At 41.8% G+C, this 10685-nt stretch overlaps 1 protein-coding gene across 1 annotated transcript; it reads right to left on the reverse strand.

The window, feature by feature from the left end:
* Positions 1–4828: 4828 nt before the first annotated feature.
* On the reverse strand, positions 4829–6418 carry ANKRD40CL (ANKRD40 C-terminal like; the record flags this gene model as incomplete). Its single annotated transcript, XM_064270326.1, has 3 exons — positions 4829–5317; positions 5520–5550; positions 6063–6418. Coding segments are annotated over 3 exons (525 nt in total), but the record flags the coding sequence as incomplete, so codon positions are not given.
* Positions 6419–10685: the final 4267 nt, after the last annotated feature.

Genomic DNA, 10685 nt, shown 5'->3' on the forward strand with positions numbered 1-10685 from the left:
AATTAGCAGCTAACTTCAATGAAGGACAGTAAATGAATTACTGCAGTCTTCTTTGTGAACACTTAGATCTGTTGATGACTATTGAAGTTACATAGAATTTGAGGGGAAGACCTGGCCTCTTAGGATATCTGTGCCTAAGATCTGGTACCTCCCATTTGTGGAGATCTAGAAGTTGGGTTTTTTGTTTTTTGCATTTTTCTGTATATACCCAAAATTTAACTGGCTTAAGAGGAACTGACTCTTACTAACCAAAGTCAAGAGAATCCAATATAGAGGCCAGGTGCTAATTTAATATAAGAAATATATGTTTCTACCAACCTTGCAGACTAAAAAGTTGTCAGTTGGTGCACATTTTCCCTTTGGAATGCCTTTAAGGGGAGCCAGTTGTAATTAATCAGATAAACCATGAAATCAGAGTAATCAGTTGATTTTTTTTTTTTTTTTAATAATTTTCTTACTTTGGAAAATTTAAAACATAAACAAGTAGAACAGTATAATTAACCTCTCTGAACTCATCACCACTAAGACTTGTGGCCAGTCTTCATGTATGTGTGTGCATGTGTGTATCCCCTGCCTCTATTATTTTGAAGCAAGTCTCAGAAAAATCATTTAATCTATAAATATTTTAACATGTATCTCTAAAAGATAAGAACTCCTTAAAATAATACTTACTTAATATCAAATAAATTGAATGAAATTTTAATTGCCTGTCATCAAACTATAATAGTGATCTGGTAGCATAATTTCCGTTGTGCCTCTCAAGGGGACCAGGCAAACCAATCTGCTGCTCAAGGCATCTTCTCTGTAATGTAGAGATGGATCCTACAGGTTAAGATGTGTTTTTTCTTCAAACAGATCCCAATACGTTTATTTTTCAATTTGAGGTTTAAAGCCTTCTTGATCTTGAGGTTATAATGACCTAGCCATATGGCCTAGCTTAGATACGTATGTACCTCATCTCTTCGAGCATTACTTACCTGCAGGTGGTCTGTCTGGTTTCTTAAATATAGTTAATGTCACAGAGGATAACCAACATTATTTCCAAGTTCTGAAAACGCTTTGACCTCATAGGAGTTGAGTTCAGCCACCTTCTGATTAAAGCTTCTAAAGATATAAAAACTGAAAAATTTGTGGTTGAAGTTTTTTGCACTTGCGTCCATTCTGTTTTTAAAACTTAATGCATTGTAGATGAGATGTGAATATGTTTTAAAACGTCTGTTACTCTAATGTGCATGAAACAAAAAAAAAAACCCTGAGAATTTATTGTGTATACTTTCTGTGGTGTGGGACCCTTCAGGGTTGGTTTTCAAGTTTGAGCTCTGACTGATTTTTGGTTGTTTGTGAAAGAACCCCAGTTTTTTGTTTTTTGGTTTTTTTTTGAAATTTTGTATCACAGTTGTAATGCTTGCACATGTTAAAAAAATATCAACATTAGAAGTGTTTAGTGATCTGTATCTTCTTCCTGCTCCTGTCCCTCTGTTCTTCTCTCCAAGAGCTCCTACTGTTAATTTATTCTTCCAAGTGGTTTGTTTTTTAAGGGGTGAGGGGAGATATGAGTATATATATAGGTCTTTTTTTTTTTTAATACACAATAGTATATCAAGTTCTGAATGTTGCTTTTTTCACTCAGTATATTTAGAAACATTTATTTGGAGACATAGGACACAGCACTTTTAAGTTTAACATGTAGTTTTTAAAAGTACATTTCAAATAAGCCAAAGCAGAGAAGTAAATGTATTTTTCATTGTTGTATCAGAATTTTGAATTTCCTGTTTTAAAAATGCCATTTGAGACAGTTCCATAGTTGATCTGTTTCTTCCCCTCAGCCATCCCAAGTATAGAGAGATCAGTTGTCGACAGACTGCAGATATATGTTAAGGAACAACCACTTTGGAATGCAGTTTGGCGTAACTGGGTAGAGCATGTCCATCTCCTTTCTCGTGGCCATTCTACCCCTGGGTATATATGCTAGCAAAACTCCTGCACGTGTGCGGCAGGAAATGGATGTAAGAATGTTCCTAACAGCATTGTTTGTAGTAAGAAAAAGGAAAAAAAAATCAGCTAGAAGACCCCAAGTGTTCATCAGCAGTCCATTGGATAAATATTCTAGTATATTCCTACAATGGAATTTCACAGGAATGAGACTGAACTACAGCTACACACGTGAACATGGATGAATCTCAACATAATGGTCAAAAAAGCAAGTCACAGAAGAATACATCCACTATGATTCCATTTCTGTAAAGGTCAAAAACATGCCAATTAAATATATGGTAACTAAAAGGAAATGATTAACACAGAATTCATTGTTACTGTTGCATGGGAGGGGTGGAGGGAGAAGTGATTGTGGAGGGCAACAGGGCCTTCAAAGGAACTGGTGATGCTTATTTCTGAAGTTGGGTGGGTGATATGTGGGCAGACATTTTTAAACTGTGTATATGTGCTTTTGTATGTATGATATTTCTTAATAAAATCTAAATTTAAAGAATGGGAAAAGGTCTTGGTGTAGGTAGTGACTAATAAAATAGAAATATAAACAATGTATTTCATGAAAATTCATTCTGCTTCAACAAGTCACAAATTAAAAGACACTATTTAAGTGCCAAATTTAGGCTCTTAATTGTAGTTCTTTAAAAGCTAGAAGCAGGACCTAAATGTATGTTTTCTTTGGGATACCTTATTTTTAACTTGACATGATTTTTCATTTGGGTGCCAGCCAGGGAAGCTGATGCTTTTATTCTCCTGTCTGAGCAGCTTCCGTGGAAGCTTTTCTCTCGGATTTATGCCATTCCAGTAAGAGAAACTGCGGAACTGAGAAGAGCTGAACTCCTAGCCCACGGTCAGCACAACCTTCCCCACTCAAGTTAGATTATCACCTCAGAGAGGCTACTGCTTTTTGGTCTTGTTCTAATCTTAGGGGTACCATGGTGTGTTAAGAAAAATGGTTTACTCTTTAAAAGGAGGGAGGTGATTGAAACTTGCAGATTCGCTTGAAAACACATGAGAGTCATATAACCTAGCTATGTTATCAGTTAGCAGTGCTCCTTCTCCCACCCATGTCCTCCAGCTGAGACTTGGGTCCACTCCCTGTGAACTTAGGACCTGGCTATGAATTCATTCAGCACACAACTGAGGGCTACCATGTGCCAGGTGCTGGTCTGATAGGTTGAATACAAAGAAGATGAAGCTCCCGTCCCTGGTGGAGCCTGTGTTCTCCCGAGGCTGTTAGGTATTTAGGAAGGACTTCTGCTCTGAGTGCCAAGGAAGGATGGAAAGGGGCATCAGTGCTGAGTTACAATCACCCCATTGTAAGTGAACATAGATTGCGAGAATTCTGGATCGTCCCATGCTTTATTTTAACGTAAATATTTTTTTGGAACTTTCTACAGCATTCTGGTACCTGATTCATTTCTCTTAAAGTGATTTTAAAATCTCAGTGGAATTGCACCTTACTCATTAATTTTTAAAACCAATGCATGAAGTGAAAATTTTATGTTACTCTTCAAATTTGGTTTTATTCTGTCTGCAATTTAAGACTGTTCGTGTTTGTTATAAAAACTAACACGTAATATGTTTGGGTACTGGGCTGTGTTTATTAGTAACAAACAGGTATTGGATTTGGTCATCAATCTTGCAATAATTAACTTACCACCCTCACTGATATTACTGTAATTAACGACTACATAACAGCTGCGTGAGTTCTGCTATAGGCTCGTGTAAGCTTTCTTCCCTGCGTTAATTTTTTTCCAAGTGATAGAATTTCATTCTACCATGTTTATTTTAAAACAATTTAAAATTTCATTTTCTGCAAATGGTGATTTCAGGCCATTAATATGATCAATCCTGAATTCCTGCCTAAATAATTAATGTTACATGAAATTGTACATTTAACTCATTATTTAAAACAAAAACATAATTAGGGAACCTCACTAAAGGTTGATCCCCTGTCACCCACTGTCGTATCCTCTGGCATTGGAACAGATGGCTGAGCACTTGGTGGAGTTGGCTTTCTTTTGGAACCATGCTCTCTTTTCAAAATGTGTGACTTAGAACCTAAGCTCCCACTCAGTGCTGAGGTGCAGGCCCCCTAAGAGGCCCATGGATACTGAGCAAATTGCAGATTTGGGTCTCAAATTAACTCAGTATTTTATTTGAATGAAACAGTGCACAAAAATGGTACACACTTCCTGCACCATTGAAAAATTTTCCCTTTTTTTTTAATTACTGGGTAAGATAAATATTCATGTAACAACCATGTGCTTCTTAGCCACCACTTCACCAAAGCTGAGCTATTAAGCTGGCAGTGAGGAAACAGTGGCTTATTTCATGTTCTGGGGATACAGGTAAGACACTGCGCTTGGCCATAAGAAGTGTTTACATACCTCAGTACATAAAGGATTTGAGATGGCCTCAGTCTAGGAGTAGCAGATCTGTAAATGGCAATGTGACATAAGTGTGCTAATGAAAGTGACTAAATATAGTGGGCAAAGCAGTACTTGAGTGCAAGCAGCTATTACCTAGAATTTAGTAAGAGAGTTGGCTCCGAAGGATTCCAGGTAGAGTGGTAGGGAGGAACCTAGCAATGGGATGTGATGACAACCCACCTTTGAGCTAGATGCTGGTGAGGACACCAACTTTTCGTTTTGTATCACAGAGTTCAGTGCTGTCCCTTTACAGTGTTGCAAGTTATATGTTAGCCAAAATAACCATGAGGGTAGTTATTAAGTCATATATCATGGCATTTTTATAGGGTAGTTTTAAAAAGTACATAAATAGGAAATGATAGGACGAAGTGCTCTTAAAAACGGAGCGCTGGTTCAGCCAGTGTTGCCAAGTTGGTCCTGGCATTCCCAGCTCCATCAGCTCACCCTGGCCTTCAGGGGTGAGGAGACTGGCCGTTTGTCCTGACAATCTCAGTCAGGCATGCCTCTGCCTGGTCAGGATTGGGGTACAGCTCTACAAAGTAAACTTGTATTGGGAAGTATCATACCTTGAAGTTTTTTAATACCTTTATCTTATTTGTCAAAACACACTGAACTTACTCTTCTTCCAGCCCAGAGAAGTTGGAGATGAAGTAATTTGCCAAAGTTCACACAGTGAAGTCAGCAAAACCCATACCTGAATTCAGGCTTTGGTATTTACAAAGTGTTAACTGCAGTTTCTCATGTCTGGGTTTTTTTCAATAAATCATTTTTGCAGCATTGCTGTTGTAGCAGGGTTTCTCTGTCAGAGATGGTGTGTGTTCTGTCCATTCAGAGTTTCCATTTTTCGTTAAAATGAGTTCTGTTTCCTGAAAGTTCTGTAGTCTTAGAATGTCCTTAATGTAGAAGAGTATATAGTGGTTTATAAATATTATGTGAAGTTATTAAATTAAAAAGGCTTAATAATCTTGGCCAACGTCTTGGGCTCTTGTCATAACTCATCAGATATTTCTATATTGTCTATTTGTGTATCTGTTTCTGTATCTTTGTCTATTCATGTTAGCAGTTGAGAATATTTCTTTTTCTTTGATATTCTACCATCCATTTATTTTGTCCCTGTTGCAGGTTTCTAAGGGGAATATAGCCCCAAGTTCATACTACTCAAAAGACTTTAGGCTAGGGTATGCCCTTTTTTTAGCTATCTAGAAAGCTGAAATGGACTCAGAGGGTACCTAACAACGAAGTATGAACATCCCACTGCTTACCATAGTTTACAAGGAGTATACCATCAGCTAGGACACCAATAAGAATTGCCAAAGGCATTCATAAAACTTTTTTTTTTTTAAATAATACCCAAGGAAATGAGATTATTTCTTCTGAAATTAAGAAAATTGAGGTGTGTATTTTGAAGCTGGGAAATGTGAAAATGTAAAATTTTCCTGAGATTGCGAAAGCTGACTTGGTAAGCAAATTAAAGGTGGGTTTGTGTTTTCTATCCTGGGAACCATGCCACCTATTTGTTAACCGGTCAGTTCTGCAGAGATTGGTAGAGCCAGACATACTAAACGAGTCAAAATTTGGGCGTTACTTGTCATGCAGTTTTTTAGCTACACAGTACCAGGCTGAAGGTGACCTAGCTACTGTTTGCTTATGCTGATGATGTCCCCCAGCCAGAATTTCCAGTGACTTGAATTTATTTTCATATTAGAAATTAAAATGTTGAATGATTGGTTCCACGTAAAAATTTTACCCACTAAGAGTCCAGCCTCGCTTAAAAATGGAAACCCTACCTTTCTAAGCAGTGTGTTTGGTAGCTTTCTGATCTTCTCTGCTTGGCCTGGGTAAATCCCCAATTCACAGCAACTCACTTTTAGCAGGTTTTGATAGCTTCTGTCTTTCAGTTCAATTTCAATAAAGTCATTTTCTTTGGGGCTCTGAATTCTGATTTTAAGCACCAGCTCTAGATCATCCGCAAATTCAAATATGATGGTTTGTAAAACAACATACCCATTTTATAGATTTTCAACATTACCAACTGTTAGCAGCATAATTTCTAAACAGTAATAATTAGACAACATGTACTTTCATTAGCTGAGGCTCTTGGAGTGCTGGGTGTGTGCCCCGTTATGCTCATTGCAAACAAGCAAAACCTGGTTTGAAGCCGCCTAGGGCTTTAAATATGCAAGTGATACTTAAATGAATCACTTTTGGGCAATACATGGGAATTAATATGTTGTGGATTATTTGGAAAGCTTCAGGGAAATGTACAGCCCTGGGGTTTGGTATCATTGAAGAAGCCATTGTGCAGAGGTGCAAATCACTGTCATTCCCACCCTAGGCCTGTGGGACTGGTGAGACTAGGCCCTGAGAAGTGCATAATTCTACCATCTTTTGGGACAGTGGCGGTGAATGTGATTCTTCAAACTTACTGTCCTGAGAGGGGCCAGAATGGATTAAAGGTGGAAGAAGCCACATGGTGAGTTTGGCTTTGTAACATGGCCTTGGGCTGAATCCTCACCTAGACAGGTGCCATCTGTACAGAGTTTGACATCAGCTCAGCCAGTTGGCAGCTGTGGATCTGAGCCTTTTTGTTTATATTCACTTGGGGAAGAATTAGAAAAGGAAAGGGTTTAGAGACAGCAACACCTCAGCATTTGGCTATGTGCCAGGGCTGCTGGTTAGGCAAGGGACAGAGGTGCCCCTTCTCTACTTCCTACTCTGAAGCTCCTCCTCCATTCTCAAGAAGAGAAAAAGAAAAAGTCATGGACAAAGCAGTAATTACTTTTGGGCTTGAAGAGTAATTTTCCTTAATCACTGCCCAAATCATGAAAAGGAGCTAAGATAGTATCTTTAAGTGGTGCATAATGGGAGGAAGAAAAGCTTATAATCTGTGCGCTTAACTAAAGTTTCTACCTAAAAATTCTGAGCAGTGTTTTGTGTCTGCAGTCCTCTTACAGAGTTACATGGTTAGAAGGGTCCCTTAATTAAGGAAGAAACTTTTGTGTCTGAAGCTTCATTTATAAGGGGGAATTTTCTCCACTAGAGTGAGGGGAATAGGAGTGAACAGTTATCAAGTGCTTCCTGTGTACCAGGCCTTTGGAATACTTAATTTCTTACACTATTCAATTCGACACATTGAAAACATGCGCAGGCCTTGTGCTCAGCCCTTTGGAAAAGACAGAAATGTTGGTTTCTGTACTTGAGCTTACAGGCTAGCACGGGAGACAGATGTTAACCAAGTGACCTCTTAAATGTCAGACTACACGGGCTGGGTATGGTGAAGGCCCGTCACACAGTACATTGAAAGCGGGAGAGGGAAGAGGGGCCAAGGACGGTTTCCCTGAAGGTCTGGCCTTTGAGCTGAAGCCTGAAAGAGGAACAGTTAAGATCCATAGGTGTGAGGGGAAGTTTTCCAGGCCTGGGAACAGCAGAGGCCAAGGCCTGTGTGGGAGGGAGAAAGACACTTTTGAGGAAAGAAATGCAGAAGTAGTTCAATGTGGCTGCAGGGCAGAGAACGTGGAGGAAGAAGAGGGAGGGCCAGGCGGGGGCCAGATTATAGTGATTATCTGTTGAAATAGTTTGGATGTTTTGGGTTTTAGTAAAACATATTGTTAAAATTAAGGTCACCTGTCACTTTTTTTTATGTGGTTACTAGAAAATTTAAAATTATGTATGTGGCTTGTATTGTTTATTTTTGATATCGTGGGTCTTTTTGATCTTTATCCTAGAACGATGTCAGGCCATTAGTTTTTAGCAGGGGGGTATCATAATCAGACTTGCATCTTGAAAAAAAATTCACTGTCCTCAAAGGAATCCGATGTGGCGTGGACATTATTATTTCCATTTTCAGACAAGAAAATTGAGGCTGAAAAGGTGAAGTCATTTCCTCATTTGCTCCATTAGTAAATGGCGGGACTGGGTGTGACCAGGGCCAGCTACATTATTTGCAGAGCCCAGTGCAAAAGGAAAATGGAGGGACATCAACCCTTCTCCTGGTCACTGCCCAGATCCCTGAGGGACGGCAGCCTCCCCAACTGGATGTACTGGGTACCTGGATGGGGGAGAAATCCTGCCTGGTTGTTCCGTTCGATAGCGTTCAGGACATGCATGGCATTACTGCGCCCAGCCCAGCACCCCCATCCTCCTTGTACTCGTGCCCCCACCAGGGGCAGAGGGTGGCAGCAGAATGAGGTACTCTGGCCAAGGGTGGCAGCAGTTGAGGGGTGGGGAGGGGCAGGCTGGATTGTCCCAGGCCTCGGGGAGCCAAGGAGTGGACTGCACCAGTGAGTTAAGGCTCGCAGTCCCCAGCACATGCTCCATTGTCCCATCTGATGTTACTAACAAAACAGATTCAAAGGTAAATTTGTTAAGAATTTCAAGACGTGACCACAGAGTATTAAATCCCCAGCACAGAGCCCTTTTGTACCAGTTGCAGGCCTGTGAAGCTGGCCCTGGTGGGACTCAAGCAATGCTTCTCCACACAGCCTCCTGCCCCCTGGAAATGAGATGATCCCTCGGGTTCCTCCTAGTGGATGAGGCCTGCAGTCTTCTCTCTGCCCTTTCCCAGAGCTCTTTCCCCTTCTGGGCCACGGAGGCAACTCAGCACTGTGGCCAGGAGCTGAGGCCCGTCTCAAGGCATATCTCGTGTGGCAGCTGGGTCCCAGCCCACCAGAGACACCTGCAGCTGTCCTGAAGCAACACCTACCCTGGGCCTCTGCTACTCACCCCACACACAGCTCAAGAACTTTCCCCAGCCTGGCCTGCTGCTTGGAAAAGCGCTTTCTAATTGATCTGTCTGATTAAGGTACCCAATGGGTGGACAGGATCTCACAGAGATTGAAAACCATACCCTTTAAAGTCAGGTGAACTTGGGTCTGAATTTTATCTCTGACAATTAATAGCAATGATACCTCAGGCAAGTTACTTAACCCTGAGTCTCCATGTTCTCATCTGGAAAAGGGGGTTCATAATCTCTACCTCACAGAGTTGTAAGAAGTCAACAAGAGCACAACTACTCCTTGCACATAATGGGCACCAGTAATTGCTGGCTGCTGTTACTACTTATTGAAGGAGACTTGGTGGTGCAATGGTTAAGTGCTCGGCTGCTAGACAAAAAGTTGGTGATTCAAACCCACCTAGCAGTTTTACGGGAGAAAGACCTGGCAGTCTGCTCGCATAAAGATTACAGCCTAAAAAACCCTGTGGGGCAGTTCTGCTCTGTTACGTGGGGTTGCTAAGAGTCGGAATTGACTCGATGACAACTAACAACATCGTTACAGCTGTTGATATTTGTCTCTCCCTGAAAGGACCGTTGGTTAAGTTGTTCTGCTCTTGATGAAAACACTGGCAGAATTGGGGAGGGTCTTGGGCTGGCGTCGGCCTTTCCCAGCCCCTTCCCCATCCTCCTTAAGGACCATGTATAGAGCAGGACCCCCAGACTGACCTGCTGGCTTCTCCCTGATGTCCTTTTCAGGGTCAGTCATGGTCAGCTCAGCAGCCCCTCTTGCATTTATCCACAGGCTTCCAACTGAATAAAAAACATCTTCAAAAGCCTCAGTACATCTGTCTGCAATTAAACAACATACACTTTCTGGTCATTGGCCCAGTAAGATAGGGCAGGGGTCATTTGTTTTACAGACAGGGAAACTGAAGCTCAGGCATGTCTTGTGACTTGCACAGGTTGATGCAAGTGAGGGAAGGGGCTGCCATTCAAGGCTCCCAATCCCTCCTCAGGCTAAGTCCATGGGGAGACCGTGCAGGCAACGGTACTCACCAGGGGATGGCGCTCTTTGGAGGGGAGGCCCAGCCACTGCACAAGGTCAGACCCTAGGCAGGGTCAGGCCCTCCTCCTCGGAAAAGGTTAACAGCTAATACACAGGGGCAAGAAAAGCCCAACACGTAGTTCCTTGGACTGAACAGACTCCCCACCTGCACCCCCATTCTCTTTCCCTTTTCTCCCAGCCCCTTTCTTTGCGGCTGTGCATGACAAGACAGCAGGAAAACCCCAGCCCATACCTGTGGAGCCTCCGCATGGGCAGTAATCCTGGATCCCTAGATTCCAGATACCAAAATGGAGGAGGGGGGGCTGGAGCAGGAGGTTTAAAGAAGGGTGGGTGGGGCTGGGACAAAGTCCTAGGCGCTGAGGATGGGAGGAGATGCGGGATAAAAGGCAGGGTGTTCAGGTGACTCTCACATTTCATTTCACCCTCTGCTGACACAAGACAGGGCAAATGGCCTGGACACCGAGTGGGCCTCAGCATCACA

The sequence above is a fragment of the Loxodonta africana genome, chromosome 18 (assembly GCF_030014295.1).
Source record: "Loxodonta africana isolate mLoxAfr1 chromosome 18, mLoxAfr1.hap2, whole genome shotgun sequence".
Classification (NCBI taxonomy): Eukaryota; Metazoa; Chordata; class Mammalia; order Proboscidea; family Elephantidae; genus Loxodonta; species Loxodonta africana.